General features: G+C 43.0%; 1 protein-coding gene and 1 long non-coding RNA gene across 5 annotated transcripts in view; one reads left to right on the forward strand and one right to left on the reverse strand.

Moving 5' to 3' along the window:
- Window positions 1–10,639, reverse strand: part of LNPEP (leucyl and cystinyl aminopeptidase) — a 53,336-nt gene extending 42,697 nt beyond the window's left edge. For 2 of the 4 annotated variants that reach the window (XM_424862.8, XM_046905711.1), the window contains exon 1: window positions 10,427–10,639. In XM_424862.8, the coding sequence (XP_424862.3) occupies window positions 10,427–10,445 (19 nt within the window). In that variant the 5' untranslated portion in view covers window positions 10,446–10,639. Of the gene's footprint in view, window positions 1–4,109; window positions 4,253–10,426 lie in introns of those variants that run through there. The other 2 variants (XM_046905710.1, XM_046905713.1) reach the window with 1 other exon arrangement.
- Window positions 10,640–13,075: 2,436 nt separating this feature from the next.
- Window positions 13,076–19,084, forward strand: LOC121108277. Its single transcript, XR_005842692.2, has 3 exons — window positions 13,076–14,135; window positions 15,459–15,529; window positions 16,797–19,084. It is a non-coding gene; the product is annotated as an uncharacterized LOC121108277 (long non-coding RNA).
- Window positions 19,085–20,219: the final 1,135 nt, after the last annotated feature.

A 20,219-nucleotide genomic window follows, 5' to 3' on the forward strand; every position in this document is an offset into this window, starting at 1 on the left:
CGCAAAGCCATGAGGTCAGTTACGTGTAATAAGTACTCTAAGGAGTAACCCCAATGGCTGCTACAGCATACATATACCTCTGAACAATCTCAAGTCACCTTGGAAAAGCAACTACTGTTCACTGCAAACCTGAAACAGTTTCCACTTAACAGTCCAATGTTTCAGACTGTTCTGCTCTGAAGCAAGCTTCATTTTGGAAATGTGATAGTTTTGGTTATAATTGAATTCGTTTTCTTCATTATGTCCAGTATGGCCATGTTTGGATTTGTGGCCACAATAGCGTTGACGGCACACCGATGTTTTAGTTGTTGCTAAGCAGGGCTACACAGAGCCAAGGATGTTTCAGTATTTCAGCTTCTTATACTGTCTGGCCAGCAGGAGGAGCTGGGGGGCACAAGGAGCTGGGCAGGAACAGAGCCACGACAGCTGACCTGGACAATAGGAAGTCCCACACCATGTGATCCTGCACAGCAATAAAACTGGGGTAAAGGAGGAGGAAGGGGGCACATTACAAGAGCTCTCAGATACATGGTCTGACTTTTGGGTGGTGCTGTATGGAGCCATGTTGGACTTGATTATCCTTATGAGTCCCTTCCAACTTCCGATATTCGATGATCAGATGATTCAGAGCAATGGTGTTTGTCTTTCCAAGGAGCCGGGCTGCATGATGAACCCTGCAATCCTGCCTGCTGAAAGGAAGCAGCAGATGAATTCCTCCTGTAGCTTCGCTTGCACAGGCAGCTCTGCTTCACCCAGCAAACTGCCTATACCGTTGCAAGGGGGTTCCTCACCGCCAAATGCAGCCTAGCTGCCTGAGGGGTCAGACCGCAGAAGAAATACACCAAGCAGAATTTCTATCTGCCAGTAAAATCAGCATGCAGGGCAGATATCCTTCGGTTCTGAAGGCGGAAAACCACAAGTATTTTAACTTGCAAGTAAAAACTTTCACACTTGAAGTTATTTTACGTTTGTTATTTTTTTTATTTTCAGGAGAAAAACCTTTCTGAACGAACAGAAACAAGACAGGTTGGTGCAAGGCCAATGTGGCCATTTTCACTCTTAGATTAATGAATTCAGAAGGCAGAGGGGAATAATCCAAGAGAAGAAGCACAGCCAAGAAGCATTTGGAAATACAATGTGTTACTACAGAAATTCCAGCATCACCCATATGCCTTGGCTGCTTTCTGGAGACTGAAAAGAAGCAGTATGTAGGCTAACACCATGTCCTTACCACCCATGATGCTACAAGAGTACATATATACATTTTTAATACACCAAAAACAAACACCTGAAAACAAAGGCTTATGTACTTTTACATAATGAACACGCTCATCTAAGAAAGAGAAACAAAGCCACTTGTGTTTTGAGCCTAGAACAAGACTTAGCAGTCCTAAAATTACTGAGTAGTGAAAGCAAAATGGCACACGCTAACAGAGACAGAAGCAACTCTAAAAAACTAACATAATATTAGCCTCTCTGAAGACAAGTGAGCATTTTTCTGTCATAGCTAAGAGCTCATCACTCTTCATTCACGCAGACAAAGATGCTTCCATTTTGCAAAGTTACAAAAACCACAACAGGCTGTTGCTTTCTGCTGTGCCATTACTGAAGTACCAACCCTCTGTACAATTTTACTGCAAACTGTCACCAAAAGACATGTGTTACAGGAAGTCCATCCAAGACCAAAGCTCTGGCAGTACATCCCAGCAATGCCACTGTGAAGGGGACTGACTTCAGTAGCTAAGTAGGGCTACAGGGGCAACCAAACTAGGAGAGATTTTCAAAAATATGTGTAGTTCCACATATGCCACTGTTTCCTCAATTAGGTCACAACAGAATCACAGGGCTTGGAAAGGACTTCAAGAGAACACCGAGTCCAACCCCACTGCCAAAGCAGGCTCCCTAGACACAGGTAGGCATCCAGACAGGTCTTGAATATCTCTACAGAAGGAGACTCCACAGCCTCTCTTGGCAACCTGTCCCAGTGCTGCATCACCCTTATCTTAAGGAAGTTCTTCCACACGTTAGTATAGAGTTTCCTATATTTATGTTTTAGGCCACTATTTCTTGTCCTATCCCTGCGCAGCACTGAGAAGAGCCTGGCCATTCATTTGCCTCCTGCCTCCCTTTAGATATTTATAAACATTAATCAGATAACCCCTCAGTCTTCCCCAGGCTGAGGAGACCCAGGTCTTTCCCTATATGGGAGATGCTCCACGCCATTCAATGCCTTCGTGGCCCTCTCTCTGCTGGACTCCTAGAAGATTCCTGCCTTTTTTCACCTGGGGAGACCAAAACGGTAATACAGAACTCTGGATATGCCCTCACCAGGGCAGAGCAGAGGATCACTTCCATTGACCTGCTGGCCACGCTATTTTAATGCAGTCCAGGATACCACTGGCCTTCTTGGCCACAAGGGCACACTGCTGGCTCACAGCCAGGAACAATGAAGGATCCAAAAAAAAAAAAAAAAAAAAAAAAAAAAAGCAGCTCTAAACCGAAGTGATAATTTTTGTCCCATACTACCTTCAACTGTTCTTCCTGTATTGTAAAGGAGGACAAATGCTGCTTTCCAAACCAAAATAAGCAAGGGAACATAAGATCCAAGCCATACAAGGTCTCTCTGACGTCCTGCCTGCACTGGAAGGACTACTTTTGCTGCTTTTTATTATTATTATTATCCCACTTAGGAATATGAGATCAAATGTAACAGCAAGCTCCTGCACGTACCTTAGAGCAACATTCTGCCAACAAGGCTGGACGATGGAAATTAAAACAATACACGGTTATGTATTTTCAAACCCTCTCTTATCTTAAATTGCCATAAGAAACAAGAGCTAAGAGTGTAATCTTATTTAAGCCGCTGTTTATTAGTCTTGGGTGCTTCTAAAAGGTTTCCTCAAATTCTTTTCCTGGTTTTTAAGGAAAGCACAAATGTCTTTGGCAAGCTTTAGGGCTGAAGAATCACATGGTTCAATTACATTTCAACATCTGCCAATACAAAGCTCTAAGTGGACTGACACACTATCACTGGCATGTCATTTCATATTATAACTTTGAAACCATCCATAAAAATAAAACATTATGAAAGATACAGAGTGGCTATCACTGAACCCTTTAACTATTAAGCTGGGAGAACCCTATGTTATTTTTTTATAACTTTCCCTGGAGGTCAGTGGGAATTAATAGAGAATTTAAGACTCTGCAGTACAAGCTTGGTCTGAATTTTTATATCCAAAATAGGCATATCACGTTCATTCACACTTTGTTGAATGTTTCTGCTGTTTTTAAATGACATTGCTCTTTAGGCACTACTGAGAGAGAAAACCCTACACAAGTCCAACAGCATCAAGTCAGCATACTATCCTCAGTCACTGACGGAACATAACGGGAAAAGAGTGGGAGAGCATCAAATGTTAATTTTATAAGACAAGATCTTAGTTCCCTGTTTCCAGTGTAATCAAACACATGTTTTGAAATTAAACTGATACAAAAAGATTTAACCACAGGGTCTAACAAAGACATGCCTTGGAGACTCACTGGAAGTTGTCTGAAATATCCTGAGTCACTGAAGCTCCAATAGCCAGGACTGCTGACTGTTTCCTGGGCTGCAGGTGTGCAGCCATGGCTGATGAACACCAGGCTGGTCACAGCTAAAGATACAGGAGATTCCTCTGCTAGCGTAAGTTCTGTTGAACAATAGTTAGAGAACTCTGCAAACATTCTTATGGATTGTAAGGCATATTATAAGACTGCACACAACCTGATGCTGCCTAGTTGTGGGTTTTGTTTGTTTTTGTTGTGTTTTGTGTTTTTATGCTTTAAGCAATACATTCAAACCGTCACCTTGAGCAATTTCTAGAAAAACAACCATATGTGCCTTACAATACATAATGTGCCATTTGATAACTCCTATAATACACTAAAGCATAATAAAATATAAAAGCATAATAAAGACACAACCAAGAAAATTCCTGTCAGACTCATTTTAAGACAAAACCAAGCACTCCAACAGACAAAAAAAAGAATGGCCACGTGCCCGCACAGCAGCTCAAGAAATACTAAGACCTAAAAAGCTCCAAAGCCTCACACAGTTGTCACATACTCACATCAGTTGACATCAGCCTTGTGACAGCTGGGAAGGGGCAGCCCCAGTGTCAGGCACTTTCCTGAAGGTACCCAGGGATCACCTCTGTCACTCGAGCAGGTGGAGAGCTGCTGACTGCGCAGCACGTTGGGTGAGCGTGCCTGTAGGATCTGTGGAAGGTCTCTGCAGAAATATCAGCAGGGTCACCCCAGAGCCAGCCCTGCTGGGGCTCCAACCAACAGTCTGCCTGCAGGAGGAATATTGTTCTCGTGACTGCTCTGGGTTACTCTGACCAGAACTGCCAGTATCCCTGTCTGCATCAGTATTACTGGATGTGCACACATTTCAAAACACAAACTGTTGCCAAGAGAAAGATGAGAGATATAACAGGAGGGAGTGCAGGGGGAAGGAAAAGAAAAAAAACAAATAGATGATCCCTGGATCCTCTCTAGACAAAACATACTTTAAATCATCATTTTTATTTAGAAGAATTTCTGTAAATCATAGCTCTGCCACTGGTGCATCCACTTACAAGAACACTTCAGTTCTGCTCCACAAGTTTCCTTTTCACTGACCTTAATCTCACAACCACTATTTCTGCACATGAAACATTACCATACTATCGCTCAATCTCTTTGTGAGAAGTGTCCATGTTTGGCAAAGACATAATCTAGAACCTACATATTTATCTTCCAGATACTGCACATTAATGGCTGTTTCTGCTTCGCACATACACGGGGGGAAAAAATACATAAAAATCACAGGGATGGGTAAAAATATCCTTAAGAATACTGCATACTGATATTTAGGATAGCCTTCAATATTGCAGACACCATCCCACAGCATAGCAATAACTGAACTTTTGCCAAAACCACCAGCAGTTGCCAACAAGTCAGATGCTGTGATGGAGCTAGTTCCATCAGAGCACATAATGCGGAACGAAACGGCTTTCCCAGCACTGCAATGCAGATCACTGTCAAACAGCATCACAGTACCATAACCACAAAAGATAGATATGAAGGAAGATTTGTTTCCTAAAATTGTTTCTTTTCTTTTCCCAGTGTTTAGCAGGTTTGCAAGCTCTGAACAACATTATTATTCTTGTTCCCACTTCAATATTTAATTGCTGCAATGCACATTTTGTTGTTTTCCCTTCAATTATTTTCCAGCTGTTTGTAGAACAGCACTCACACACATCTGCGCACTTAAGAGACCAGCATGTGCCAAGGCCTTGTTAATATGCCTGTCAGTGACAAAGCTGGATAATAAAACTGACAGCTCACACATTCTGTATTCACAGTTCATTTTCCGGGGAACTACTTTTTGTCTTTCCTTTATCTGCCAAAGCTTACAGCTCAGAAGCAACGAGTCTTTTAAGTATTCTGAGGCTTTTAAGACTCCCACAAATACAAGCCTGGCTGATCTGGAAAGACTGCTTCGTGTACATGAAAAACAGTCACAAGTGATTGTTGATATATTAACAATTCATTACTACAGCAGAAAAAAAAATTGTTTTCAAGTGTCAGATTTTAAACAGAAGAAAGGCACAAATACAGTGCAGCATCTGGCCCCAGAGCAGTCAGTAAACAAGGCACGTTCTTAGTGTTTAGCACAAGTAGTTCCCTTTGCAGTCAGTGGCACTGGAGGAAATGTCACACACGGGCTGGAGTGTTTGCAGAACCAACTCCCACAGCATCAAAGAGCAATGACAGTTGGGGAACAACTCTGCATGCAACTACACTCGCTGCAGAAGAGTGAAATCCTCAAAACAGTTGTGCCTTTAGGGGAAAAATAACTATATAACGCCCCAACACCCCAGTAACAAGCAAAACAGTGAAAGGCAACTCAGATCTCTGTCGAACTCGGGCTCCTGTCTGCCCAGCTGTGGTGAAGGCCAGGGCAGCAGCACATGACCACAAAGCCTGAACCACCCAGCAGCAGCACTTGGATCTTATTTGAACCTCTGGGCTGAGACAACACTCAGGAGGGGCTGCAGCCCTGGTGGTGCCCCAGGAGGCGGGCAGAGCAGCACTCAAATTCCTGCCCCTGGGGCCAAATGGATGAGGTCTTCAGGGCTGCTCCCTACCCACTGCCTTGTCCCATTCTTCCTGGCTTCAAGGAACAAAATCTTTCTGCAATTCTTACAGCTTAAGGTCAACACACGTCTTCTATTTAAAGCAGTAGCAAAAATAATAAAAATGCAGCTATGAGCATGTACATACAACTCTTAAGAAACACTCTGAGATATCTAAGTCCCAGCTCACAAAAATGTTGGTGTTTTAAAAGTTAATTTGATTTTATTTTAAAAACTGATGGATGGAAGTCTATGCAGTAGCTGCTTACAGATTTCTCTCACAGCCAGAGGAATAATACTGCTTTCAGTCAAAGAAATCTTAGCATTTTTGTTTTACATGATCTCTGCCACTGTACTAAATAAAGAAAAATACTGTCCAGTAGACTGGCAATTCACTAAACTTCCTTCACTCAGATCACTGCATGAAGGAGGAAAACTTTGGTTCACTGAATCAGCTCAACTCATCATAAAAAGCTACATAACTCTAAATAGAGGTAAATTTGGCTTCTTAGTAGGTAATTGTTATAATAATGTCATTTGATATGAAAAAGCTGATTAGCTGCTTGTTCAGCTAATCAACAGATTTTATTTTAAGCTGTTTGTTCAGTTCATTACCAGACTTTACTCTAGCTTTTATTAGGTTTCAACACTTTCTATAGCTGTCATTAAAGGACTTCATCTAGTGCACAACACTCAGCTTCTCACGTACCAAACACAGTCGCTGCACTGTGTACCATCTCACCAGATGCACCATCTCACTAGAAAGAGACAAGAAGAGAGTCCTGCAACACCTTTTCAGATGACAGGTACTGAGGTCAGTAAGGTTTCAACACTTTTGCCTCACTATGTGTCCCACAGATGTTCAGTGGCTCCATTCATCCTGCAAGGGGAACCCACCTCCTGGGTGGAAAACTACTAGCAGGACCCACGACTAACATTTACACTCTGACCTTCTGACACTGTTTCAACAGGGCATGAGACTTGCAGCCCCTTTCCAAGTAGCAGTGCTTGCTCTCCTCAGAAGGAACATCTCATGCAGATTAAGTTCTTTCTCTTCCCCTCGTTTTTCTGACCAACGTGTCATCTTCCTACCTGTAACAGGTGCTGGAGCACTCTGTTCAGGTTATGTTGCTAATGCAATGCATCCAATTCCAAGCTTGTTAGAGTGCCTGCAGAAAAGAGCATGCAAGTCTCTGTGTACATACACGGGTGCAGGGATGATCTCTCCCTGCTACACAGGCCACACCTGCTTCAGAGCATTCGGTGCTACACAGAGTTCACAGAAGTGCAGCAAAAGCAAACAATCACATCCCATTGAGAAAAGGTTCTTGTTTAGCACAGCTGACACACGAACAAAAGCCACAGATGCTACAATATGCCTTTGTGGGAAAATAGCGTCTAGCAACATACATTTTGACAATGTAAGATTCACACTGAGAAACAAATAGAGGGAATTAGCAATTTTTTTCTGTCAGCAATATTTGACTAAAGCATCCTGCACCCCACACTTGGGCTACGCCCATTGAAGATGCTCCTGCAATCCGCTGCAATGCATTCCTAGACCTATACTACTAAAACCAAACGAAACAAAAAAAACTATTTCAGAATTGAAAGGAATAAAAAATTGCTGAAACAAATCTTGCGAATTACATTCTTCCACAAATTATCTAATTACCTAGCATGGCTTGTTTTCATCCCCTACAAAAGCACAGCACCTCCTCCTATGGGAACCTTCTTATTTTTTTTCCACTATCAGTCCAGCTATGCAACTAGATTTCATTTCAGAGCTTCCATGCATTGCACAAAAAAGGCCTACAATAACTCTAAAAGGTTAACGAAAGGGACTGTTATTTGCCTTTTCACATATCATCACAAACTATTCCCTCTGTACTTCCTTGTTTTTGCACATCACCTGTCTTGAGTGTGAAACACTGTGATCTCTCATTTCTCCATTTTCCTTCCACGTCAGATATGTAGAAAAAAGTTCAATGCTCTGTGTATTAAACAGGAAATGGTGAAATGACCTTCCAGAAATACACAGAATCTAAAAGTAAAAACAAAAACTTGCAAAATATTTTGCAATGTTGTTCAGAACCTACCCCGAATTACATAACGTATTCCAGTCAGTCAGAATTTCCTTTGTTATCAATGCAAACATTTCATTTTTCCACTCAGAAAAAAGAAGAAAAAAGAAAAAGAAAGGGTCTAGGTAACAAATAACTAGTAGAATTAATTAATTCTAGTAATTAACACACAGTTCCCAATCTAGGGAGATTTGAAATCTCACACAGAAAAAAAATGTACATGCCACAAGAAGTCTTCTGTGTACTTTCAATCACTCTTTAATTACTCATATATCTGGAAAAGACTTGAGAACAGTTGTGTAAAACAGAAGAATTTGCCTCAAAAATAAAGTTCCATTAGCAGCAATTCCTGAAACATTTGCTAATTCAGCTATGCCAGGCCCACAAACAGATCTATGCTGAACTGCTCCTCCAGTGCCCCTGATCTCAACGTGCCCATAGTAGCTCCCACAAACAGGGAAGGAAAGGAGCAGCCAGTCTGGAGAGCACTGAACCCAATCTCCAGTGGGGAGCTGTGGCACAGTGAAGGCAAAGAAGGCACCTGATATATTTTTATTTAAGTTATCTGAGTATTTCCACAAGGGAGACTGTCCGTACAAGAGAAATTCAGCACATCCTGTAGCATTTAGACAAATGTACCAGGGTCCATCTCTACTTTTCAGATGAATTATGGCTCTGTTTTTCTTTACAATTACAGAAGGGGGGGGGGGGGGGGGGGGGGGGGGGAAGAACATATGGATTAGAAAAATGGTGATCTGCCATTTCCACTTCAGTGCATCTGCTGCCTTAAAACACTATCTTAAGATATGCAGCCCTTCTCAAAGCAGCTCAACATCTGTAAAGTAAAAGCAGAAACGGACCTCTCGTCACTTTTGGCACACAGGCATCAGCATCCTGAATCCAACTAAAATGCTCTCTGAAAACCTTAAGATTCAATCTGATCCCTCTGTTTAACATGGGGGAAAGCCACGAAGGGCTCAAGATCATTCTGAGCTTCCTGTGATAGCCATCTTCCGAGCTGAAATAGCACCTTGCGCAGGAAACCAACCTACAGATTCACAAACAGAAGTCATTACCACCATAAAAATAAAAACCAAAAACCTCCCAGTTACCGAGGAACATGGTTTATTTGAGATACGAAGCTGACAAATCTGCCTTCCAGACCACCAGCCAGGAAATGTTCTACTTAAAAACCAAGCCTGCAATCCTGCAACTCACTTCATGTTTTAGCAGTTGGGTACCAGACACCTGAAGACCAACAGAAGAGCAACAACTCTGCCTTGGTCTCTGCACACCCTTAAGCAGCCCCTCCTACAGGAAGTCTGTTTTCTCCCAGCAGTCTCACCACCACCCCGGGGCACTGGTTTTCACAGCAGGGATCTGGGTCAGCGGCAACAGAAAGTGCCCTGAACTGTGTTCTTGGGCCTCAGCACCACTTCTTCCAGTTTCACAGATGAGGAGCAGAAGTTTCAACGTCTTGTTGCACAATGCAGTCACAGCGTTATTTCAGACCCCTGCTGAAGTGACAGCAGCACGATGGCTGCCTCTCCTACCAGGAGAAGACTCTCCACGATGACCTAAACAAACACTGCAATTAGAGACACACAGTCTCTTTACAGTGAATACAGTTGCACATATCATAACTCTGTGACGATAGTTATCTGAAGTTGAATGGCCTTCTGCCAAGGCTAAGATTAAGTACAAAAACATCAACTGCTTGTACGAAGTGCAAACATGGCAAAACACATCCTCCACTGAAGTGTCATTAATACTTACATAGAAAGGTCGATGTTGCTGGTTAAACCAACAGAACAAGCCCTAAGGTCTGCCTGCTAACCTGAGCATTTTAAACCACGCAGCGTGCCGGGGACAGGGAGGGCCCGAGGGCACCGTGTGCTGAGAACCGGGCACAGCGGGCAGCAGCCCCTCGCGCAGCGCCCGTCTCTCACCTCCTCCGCGGGGTTACGGCCAGGCAACATCACGCCTCAGAGTGATGAGACGGCGAGAGAGCCCCTCTCGCCCACGTAACGTCTGTGGTCAACCCAAATACAAACACAAACGAGGCCCGAAGAAGTCTCCGAGTTCCGCGCAGGGGTCACGGCCACGAGGCCTGCCCGCTCCCCCCCGGGGAAGAGCTGCCCGCTCGCTGCCCGCCCTCGCGGGGATGGCGGCCGCACTCACCACTGGGGAACGGCTCCATCTTCTTCTCGGCTCCTCCAGCAGCCCCGACAGCAAAACCCGGCGAGGGAGGAGGCGAAGAAGCGCGACCCTTCACTCGTCCTCCCGCCGCCGCATGCTCCCCGCACGGGCTGGGCTGGGCCGGCCACGGCTGCTCCCCGCAGAGCAGTCCCTCAAGGCGGCGAGCCACAGCCGAGCGCTTCCTGCCCGGGCCCCGCCGCGCCGCCTGCTCCTCCCTCACGCAGCGCCTCTCCCCGCCCGCCCCGCCCGAGCCGCGGCCCTGCCTGTGCGAGGCACGGCGCTGAGCCCGCGGCAGACGCCGCCCTGCCGCGGCCAAAGCGGAACTGCCGGGGCCCGGGAGCGGCCTCAGACGGCCGCGGGGCCGCTCAGAGGGGGCTGGTGGGCGCCTGGAGGTGTCTGGGCCTGCGCTCGGCGGCGGGCCCCGCGCGGGGCGGCGTGTCGGGGCGGCTCTTGGCAGTGCCCCTGCTGCCTTGCTCGCCTCGCTCCCTTATTGATAAAGTACCATCGGGGTTTTGTTTTGGTCCTGGAAATGTTTAACCGTCACCTTCGGGGGGGGGGGGAGGGGGAGGAAAGGAAGCTGATTACTTCCTGAGAAGTCCAAATTGAAAAGCCATCTGTTCCTCCCCCCCCCCCCCCCCCCAAAAAAAAAGACGAAACTGAAGTCTGACCCTGTGTTTTCCCTGATGTTTGCAAGAGGGCTACAGACACAGTGCCTCAGGCCCTATTAGCACTGCCGTACCTGTTGCCATGGCTCTGTAAACCTAAAATTGCACTTTTTCACACAAAATGACTTAGCTATATCGACATGCTGGTAGCATAAACTGCATCTTAGTTACGTTTCATGTTAGAATCGTACAATGCTAGAATATCCTGAGTTGGAAGGGACCCACAGGAACCATCAAGCCCAACTCCTGGCTCCACGCAGCACCACAGAAAATTTAAGCCCTAGTGACTGGATGCTCCTTAAGCTCCAGCAGTTTGGAGCCATGCCCACTGCCCTGGGCATCCCATCCCATGTCCACCACCCTATGGGCCCTCTGGTACAGACCCTTTCCCTAACCCCCAGCTGCCCCTCCCCTGACACAGCTCCATGCCGTTCCCTCGGGCCCTGTCGCTGTCACACAGAGCAGAGCTCAGTGCTGCCTTCCACTCCCAGTGAGGAGCTGCAGCTGCGATGAGGCCTCAGCTCCTCTGCTCAGCACTGAGCACACCAAAGGGCATCAGCTGCTCCTCACACACATGTTGCCCTCCAGACCCTTCACTGTCTTCATAGCTGTCCCTTGGACACTCTCTAATTGTTGAATCTTATACTGTGGCACCCAAACTCACACCCAGTGCTGGAGGTGAGGCTGCACCAGTGAAGAGCACACTGGGACAACCCCTTCCCTCACTCAGCTGGTAGCACTGTACCTGGTGCACCCCAGGGAGCAGTTGGCCTATATCTTACTTGTATCTCACATTGGAGTTTAATAGCCCTGATGCTGGGCCCTCCTTGAATGACACTCCTTGAACCAAGACATAGCAACTGCTTATCTTTGTCAGAGACACTTTTGTTATGAACTTAGTAAATCAGCAAAACTTCTAACAGCTTGAAACATCCCAAGAGGTTTCTTTTCTAAGCACAGACCCTGCCTGACATATATTTAGATACATTAATGAAGCATTAATAGCCACACAGCTGATTCAGCGGTGCTGGGATCCTGCAGAGCACCACACACAGAATGCAGAGAGACCTGAGTGACTTTTTTGAGCTCCTCATTGCTCTCTTTCACCATTCTTCATTTTCTAATCCTTAATTAGCCTGACACATCTCAATGAAGCTGAAGAGCCAGAATGAGGTCCTGCTCATGAGCAGAAATTTCCATATCTGAATGTTCCTGTTAAAATCAATTTTTGAAAGGATATATTCATATGGATAAAGTTAGGTTCAGAGGTAATTTCTTGATAGTGCTTATTCATGTCTGTCTGATATTAGGCGAATAAGACCTTCAGTAGAATTGACAGAAGAACATTTAGAGCAGAATTATAACTGAAGCTCCAGCTTCGCTGGAGCTGTTAAAATTAGAAAGCTAGAATTTCTGCAATATAGAAAAATTGTGTCCCAAAGTTACAAAACCTTTTCACTGCAAAATACAGTTTTCAGTTATGGTTGTAGTGGGACAAGTGATTGATAAAAGTGAAGAAGGTTAAAAACTCTTTTTTTGTCCCTAAGCCAGCATTTGCCACACAATCTTTTTATTTAAAATACAGAATAAACATTTATTTAAATGTTTGAATCCCTGGGTATATCCTTACAGCACATGCAGTGACATATTTGGCATTTGTTTGGTGGCCTGCATTCAGCAGCGTCTTAGCTGACTCTTTTCAGCAGGGTAAAATACAATTTCTAGCAAGCTCGCCCCTTTCTCATCTTTGAAGACCAGCTTTCCCTAAACAACGTTTGAGATATTTCAGCTTTTAAACAGCAGGAAATGTGACGCAAGCCTTCTTTGTTCTGATTTGTTTTTCTGGTGAGAAGAACAGAGACCCAATCTATGAGCATTAAAAGTGTAAGGCAGACAGTTGGGTGCCTTTGACCCAGTGGGAGGTCACCAATTGTGTTCAGTCAGATCTGCTACACTGCAGGGGACCATGGAGCTATGTAGCTGTGGAGCTATCAGGACTCCAGAGGTCTGAAGACATAGAAATTATCCACCAGCCTTGCTAAAATATGTGGAAGAGAGCTCAGGTGTGGGATTGGTGAAGCATCTGGCCAACAGCCTCAGAAGGAAACACAAAGATTGCCCTAATAAATAATTGTACTTAAAGCCTGGGCAAAAGCAGGGCAATTCCCCATATTCCCTGACTTAGGTGGTTAATTCCACAGACTAAGGTTTTAGTTTTCTCCTTCACATGAGGCTTTGTATTTAAAGCTGAAAATGTTTTGTTGCCGTACACACAGTGGCATAACTTCAACACCTCTTCCAACAACTACAGCTGTTGGCAGCCAGTGTCTGCTCAGAATATTGTCCCATGCAATCCACAACACTGCTTTCAAAATAGATCATGTCTGTCTGCCTGCCTATCTATTTATCTATCCATCTATTTACTTCTGTAGGTGTACCTAAAATATGCAGCTGCTTCCACAGAGGAGTTATTGCAGTCTTTGTAGATCTACATTCCTTCTTGCAGAGGTTGTAGTTAAATGAACGCTGTTACCTTGCCTCTCTCTTTGTATCCTTCAAAAGTTTTGAACCCATTCATAGACTACAGCACATCTATCACAGGAAAAGCATCTCAAAGGCTGTAAAATTACTAGCAGATAGACTAGAATAAAACTAGGGGAGGAAATGTACTGTAAGTACCTCAGTTAGAAAAATTATTCCGGCATGAACTAAACACCGGAGAATACTTGCATAGGGACAGTTACAACTGTGCCTGTAGAAGGATGTAAGAGACGGGGAGCGTCTAAGTAACTAAATGCAAGAAAATCTTCAATCAAGAATTTGAAATGAATCGAGATATAAAGACAACCACATCTTCTTAATTCTGTTGCTCCCAGAATTATTTTCTTTAATTGTGTAGCTGTGTATTTTCTTAAGTAATCTTTTGTCACTTTGGGTTCCAACCCACAGCATGAAGAGGAGCTGGCACACCATGACCCTCGGTGTCACCTTCTGCACACATCCCCATTAGCCTGCAGAAATGAGATGTAAGTCATTGTTAAAGTTTTTATCCAATGTGTTATCAGCAGGTACAGTTAAGGCCACTCCTTAATGCTTTTGGGTGTTTTTTTTTTCCTCATGTTCTTACCAATGTGCTAAGGAAACGCCTGTTCTCAGCATGACATTTTTTTTAACATGCCTCCTTATTCAAAACAAAATGCTTGGTGGATGCTGAAAAACAAATCTGCAATTTTCCAAGGAGGCTTCTGTACAAAATACAACAGTTTGGCAGAACATATTTTCTGTTTAAGGAGAGATTCTGCTGTGCATTCAATAGTGACGTAATGCAACTGATGCCAAACTAAACCTGTTCAGACTGCAGACAGATTTCTTTTGAGCCACTGCTTTGACTGTCTAGTGCACCTATATGCTAAAAATGATAAATTCCATATGATTAAACTTTGCAGGAAACCTTGCAGGAGATACTGTTACAATCTCAAGAATCAACCATGGCTGGTTGGACAAGGGAAATCAAGTCTTAAGTAGTTATTTATCAGAATATGTTTTAAAGGCTTTGTATTCTGTTTACAGCAAAGGGATCATTTGTTTTTAAAAGCATGCAGTTTGTTCTTTCTATGTTATTTTCTTACCTGTATTATTTGAATCTTCTTTTTGTTATCTAAACTGAAAATTTTAGGCTGATTTCACAGCAGCTAGAGTTTTCATTAATGTGCTGATGTAATTGTTTCTGAAGCATGATAGCTGTCAAGTCTAGAAAGACTACATAAGAACTCTTGCCTTAGAAACTATTATTAACTAACTATGCAGGAAAGTGATTGTATTCAATAAAACACATCTCCACATCATTCATGTTCTGCAGAACTGCAATGGAGATTGCTATGCTTTCCTTTTAAAATAATTTTGTTCTATCTTTTATGTATATATAATTAAAAAGTGATGACTCTTGCTGCTGCTGTTTGTCACTTAAGTTCAGAGCAGAGCCTGGTCAGTCTTCTGCTCTCAGCTGTAAGAATGTTGTATCACAGTTTATCAATATGTTGCATAGAAAATTTTACTGAATTATCATATAGGTGTAGTAGGTCATGGGAAGCAGCTTTGTAGAGTGCAGTACAAAAGGGTTTTAACAGAGGACATCTAATTTTGTGTGAATTTGAATGACTTACTAAAAAACAGAATATGCAGGAATCTTTTCAAAAGTTTTGAGGTTTCCAAGAATAAAATGAAATTCAAACACTAAAGGAAAGCTGTGCTCTCTGGAAGAAAGATGATTTACCAGAGGTAGGTGATTTATTTCTAATGAGGCTAGTGCCATATATCACTGGTTTTAATATTTATAATTCCATTTGCAGACTTGTTCTGTATCTGTCCTTGCTTTAAGTGGGACCATCGGAATGAAGCACTCTGCCCAACATTATCCAAGGTAAAACGTGAGCACAGGCTGTGCCTGTTTTTGGGTGGTATATCACTAAGTTCCATTTTGGTTTCACTAAGCAGCAAGGTTTAGTTCTTTAGTTCCCACATTTGTAACACATGCAGAGCAAACATCATACCAGGCTCTCCTGACTGTAACTTCTATTCCAACATATAATAAAAATTATGTCCTGAAATTATTCCTTCATTTATTTTATTATATGTTTTCTGCTTAAGAATCAAACTGGACTTAGTGTTCTCATTGACTGGGAAAAAAAAATAAAATTATGTGTGAACTTGTAAAAACAACAAACAAACAAACAAAAAACAGTCAAATCTAGGTACTGGAATTAAAAAATATTTTTGCAACCTCTATCCTTACGTTAGGACTCTTAAGTCAACCAAGTGGATAAGTCTTCCAGAGAGTCTTTAACCCTTCTAGATTTTACATAGAAATGAAAGTGAAGGAAACAAGGGCTTGGGAATAAAGTATAGATTTAAGGAATTTACATCACTTAACACAAATCTAGCAAACAATTAAAGAGTGCTTATGTGAAAAGCATAGTCTTGTGTTAAATAAGGCTTCTGACTTGTGTGAAAAGATGAATTCTAATGCATTCTGAAAGTATGAAAGGTTCAAAGAGAATGATTTGTTAATATTAAAGATTTATAGTATGGATACATTAAATTAAAATTAATAGTCTAATTATAAGTATTAGGATCAGAGCAAATGTGAGGAAATGAAGTATCCAATCAAACAATTTGAAACAGGAGCAGACTAAAATATTAAGAACAGCCAAAATTCCTTTTTTTTTTTTTTTTTTTTTCCTGCAAGATACTAAAATATTTTAGGTCTTTAAGCAATCAGGCTGATACTGTAAGGTCAAAGTGACTTTTCTTAATCTCATAGACCAGGTAGCAAAGGCTTTTATTTCAAAAATGTTCTCCCTGGAATTTAGGATAAAATGACAACTCCAGCGAGCAGAAATATTTTTTCATTAGTTAGTGGTTGTTTCACTGCTAGCTTATGTGATTCTAAGGTCACACCTTACCAGCTGAGACTGTTGCACATCTCACATCACACAATTTCTCTGTGTTACTGCTGGTGAATGTGTGGTTGCATCACAAAAATGAAAAGTTGGTGCTTTTTTTCTCTCTTAGTTTCCAACCTTTTTATTGCCAACACTGATGCAAGATATGGGAACCTGCAAAACAAATATGGGAAGGAAAACGAGTTTCTGAACTCTTGAATCCTGAGTGATCTCTTTTCATTCTAGGTTCCATCAGTCTTCAGCACCAAAACACACCATAGAAGCAGGAAATATTCAAACTGCTTACTTACGTGTGGGAGCACATGCAGTACCATGATGTATACTGGTGGTATACTTATTTCTCATAGTCTTACATCACCTTTATTTCCCTGTAGCAGAATGATTTGCTGGTGGACAAACTTAGCAAACTTATTTACAGCCTCCTTTTAATTCCTCAGCGTGCATATTATCATGCTGAAAGCATGGTAATAACAGTACAAGTAAATTCAAGACATTTTTATATTTTTAATGAAGAATTCACCTAAAGAAGAATGTCTGTTATTAGCTTTCATGAGGATTCAACTTGTCAGAATTATTCATTTCATGCTCGGCAGTTAGGCTGTATTCACACAAAAGAGTGTGTCAGACAGTTACAAGGATGAATTGAATAATAATTCATATGGAATATTTCCTACCTTGTTAATTCAGTATCATCTTTGCTTTTTGCCAGAACTGAGTAAATCTTTCTCTGTTCAGCCACAGATATGGACATTTTATGTCTATTCAAAAGAAAACTCCATTCAGAAGCTGAGAACACAGTTCTATGGATCCTTATGGGAACAAAATGCTGCACAGTACTGTCCTTCAGAGGGTGACATAATATTTAGAAGCAGAACAAGTACTGACATGCAGAATCAAACTCTATAACCACAAAGTAGTTACAAAATCAGGTATGTTTAATCAATGCTGCACAGACACCATGTGCAAAGGGGATAGCTCCTCCTAACTTGCACACCGTAGGACCAAAGCTTGGTACAGATATAGGCAGAACTAAAACATAATCAATGGTTTTCCCAGAGTTTGTATACACATTCATTATATTTCTGAGAACCCCTTAGCGTACAGTCCCTCCCCCTCACACATGCATTGTGAGCACTGGGGGTCTCCTCCTGGTGGTCGTTGGATGAAGGCCCATCATCTTCCTCGCAAAGGCTCATAGTCTTCCTCGCTGTAAACTTCTGACCCTGAGGGAGGGGTAGCCCCTGAACCAGTTCTAACTTGCTTTGTGGACATCTTATCATTTCCTCGCTGGGTGTCCTTGAGCTGTTCTCAAAGCCTCATCTTTATCTCTTCTACCCCCTGCATTGTCCTAATCCCAGCTTGTTCCTATCCCATTCTTCTAGCAGCCTCTGCATATTTGCTTCTGTAAACTATCTCTAACTCTCTTTTACCCTTAGTTTCTGCGGACCCTTTCTTACTGAACCCTTGCTTACTCTTCAGAACTACCCAAAGTCATGGTAAGTAGGATAACCCAAGGAATGAGCTAACAAGGCTCAGTCAGCCTCATGGACAAAGTCAAATGCTTTCTTGGAAAGGGAAATCATGGGATATACAGATAGCAAGGACCACTGGAGGACTCTGGTCAAGCCCTCTTCTCAAGGACTAGATCAGGTTGTTCAAGGTACAACTTCTCTTGTTCTAATTCTATCTTTGGCCACTCTCATTATGAAAACATTTTTTAATTAAATTTCCTTTATCACATGTGTCTGTTGTGTTTCATGACAGCATTGTGCATCTTCAGGAAGGCTCTGGCTTATCTATGCCTTTCCTCAGGTAACTGAAGGCAGCAATTAGATTTCCCATTCATCTTTCTTCATGAGGTCAAACAAACCCAATAGTATATCCAATGCTCCAACACCTTGGCCTCCTCCTTGGCCTTGTCTGGACTCATTTTATGAGCAGCCATGTCTTTCTTGTAGCAAGAGCCCCAAATCCAAAACTGAAAACCAGTATTTACATATGGTGTTACAATGGCTGAACAGAGAGAAAGAATCATTCAATTCTGGAAAATTGTTCTGAAATTGGCCTGCTGGCTGCACTCATGCTAACAGAGATCAACCTGGATGTGGTTGGCCTCTCATGGTGCCAAGAATGCATCGCTGACTTCTTAGGTAGAATTCATTGTCCTTAAGGTTCCTGGGTCTTTTTTGCAAAGCTACTTCTGTTCATTCAGTGTCAATCCTATACCATTGCATGTTCTTAATCCCTTGCGTGTGTATGACTTCACAACTGTCCTTGTGGAATTTTAAGAGGTTTGTACTTATCCCATTCCTCCAGTCTGTCACGGTCCCATGTGAATAGCCACCCTGGCCTCTGACCTCCAAATCTACTGTTCCCACAATGTGGTGTTGCTTTCTGTGTGTGTGTGCTTGTGTGTGTGTGTGTGTGTGCGTGTGTTGTGTGAAATGTCTGCAAGGGCAATATGTCCTGTCATCCGGGTGCCTAATAAAGACATTACATTGTGTTGGCCTAAATATTGATACCTGACAACATGCCACTCATACCCAGCTCAGTATTCTGTAAAGCTCAGATCCTTTCCTGAAAATGCACTTTGTGAAATTATTCTGAGCTCATTGAAGCTGTTGTGTGGAGTCACAGGCTACTGCCATGTGTGTCTTTCTGCATAGATTGCACTTTTCAGTTTACAACTCCGCAGCTGCCCAGCATCTGAAGGAAGAGTTGGGTGGAAGTGCAAACCAAAGCTTTCTTGCTTCTAGAAAAACAACACATTAACCAAGCCCAGAAGAGTTATATATACTGTGATTCTGTTATTATTATAATTAATTTAAAGCTAATGTCAACTTGATATTTATCATACTCTTTTTTTCCTTTGTACTGAGTTTTCTCAGTACTGAATCCCAGCGTTTTGTTAAAGCTGAAATCTAAATGACAAATAATTTGCTTTTTGCTCTGGAATGAGAATGTTGGGTTTGAATTTATTTCACTTTCTCCAGGTCTGCTGGCCTTGCTGGGGCAACCAGATGTGCTGCCCCCTGGGTAAAGCCTCTAGATTTCTGTAGGGGCAGAGGTGGCTCAGCCACATGATCTTCTCAGCAATGCTGGTACTCTCCAAGCTGGGAGGATTCAGGCCACTGGGCAGCAGGAGAAGAGCTGGTGAGAATCCAGCCTTTCCCTGTCTGATGGTGACTGGGCCCACAGCAGTGAAGGAAACTGCTGCATGGATGGAGCCCCTGCATAGGCAGTCTGTGCCCAGAGACCCTTGATCTCCTCATCTCACATTCTCTTGTCCTGTGACCCCAGTACCGTTCTTTCCTCTTGAGAGTACCAAGGGCACAGCTAGGAGTCACAGAGACAGCCATGTGCTAAGACATGCTGGAGAGAATGGAGGCTTCCCCACTGCCACACATGATCATGCTGTTCAAGGCCACATTCCAGTACAGCAGGTGTACTTGGGGATCATCCCTTTGTCCTGTGAATGGAGCTCCCCCATGGGGAAAAGTTCACCAGGTCCCAGACTTCCACCCCTAGACTCTGCAGTCCACCTAGCACTGGAGGGAAACCAGGTGTCTAGCATGACCTGCCCACTGACTGTAATTTCTGTTGTTCCTGGTGGAAGAGAAACCACAGTGTCTAGGAACTCCACCCTCA

This window comes from Gallus gallus, chromosome Z (assembly GCF_016699485.2).
Source record: "Gallus gallus isolate bGalGal1 chromosome Z, bGalGal1.mat.broiler.GRCg7b, whole genome shotgun sequence".
NCBI classification, from domain to species: Eukaryota; Metazoa; Chordata; class Aves; order Galliformes; family Phasianidae; genus Gallus; species Gallus gallus.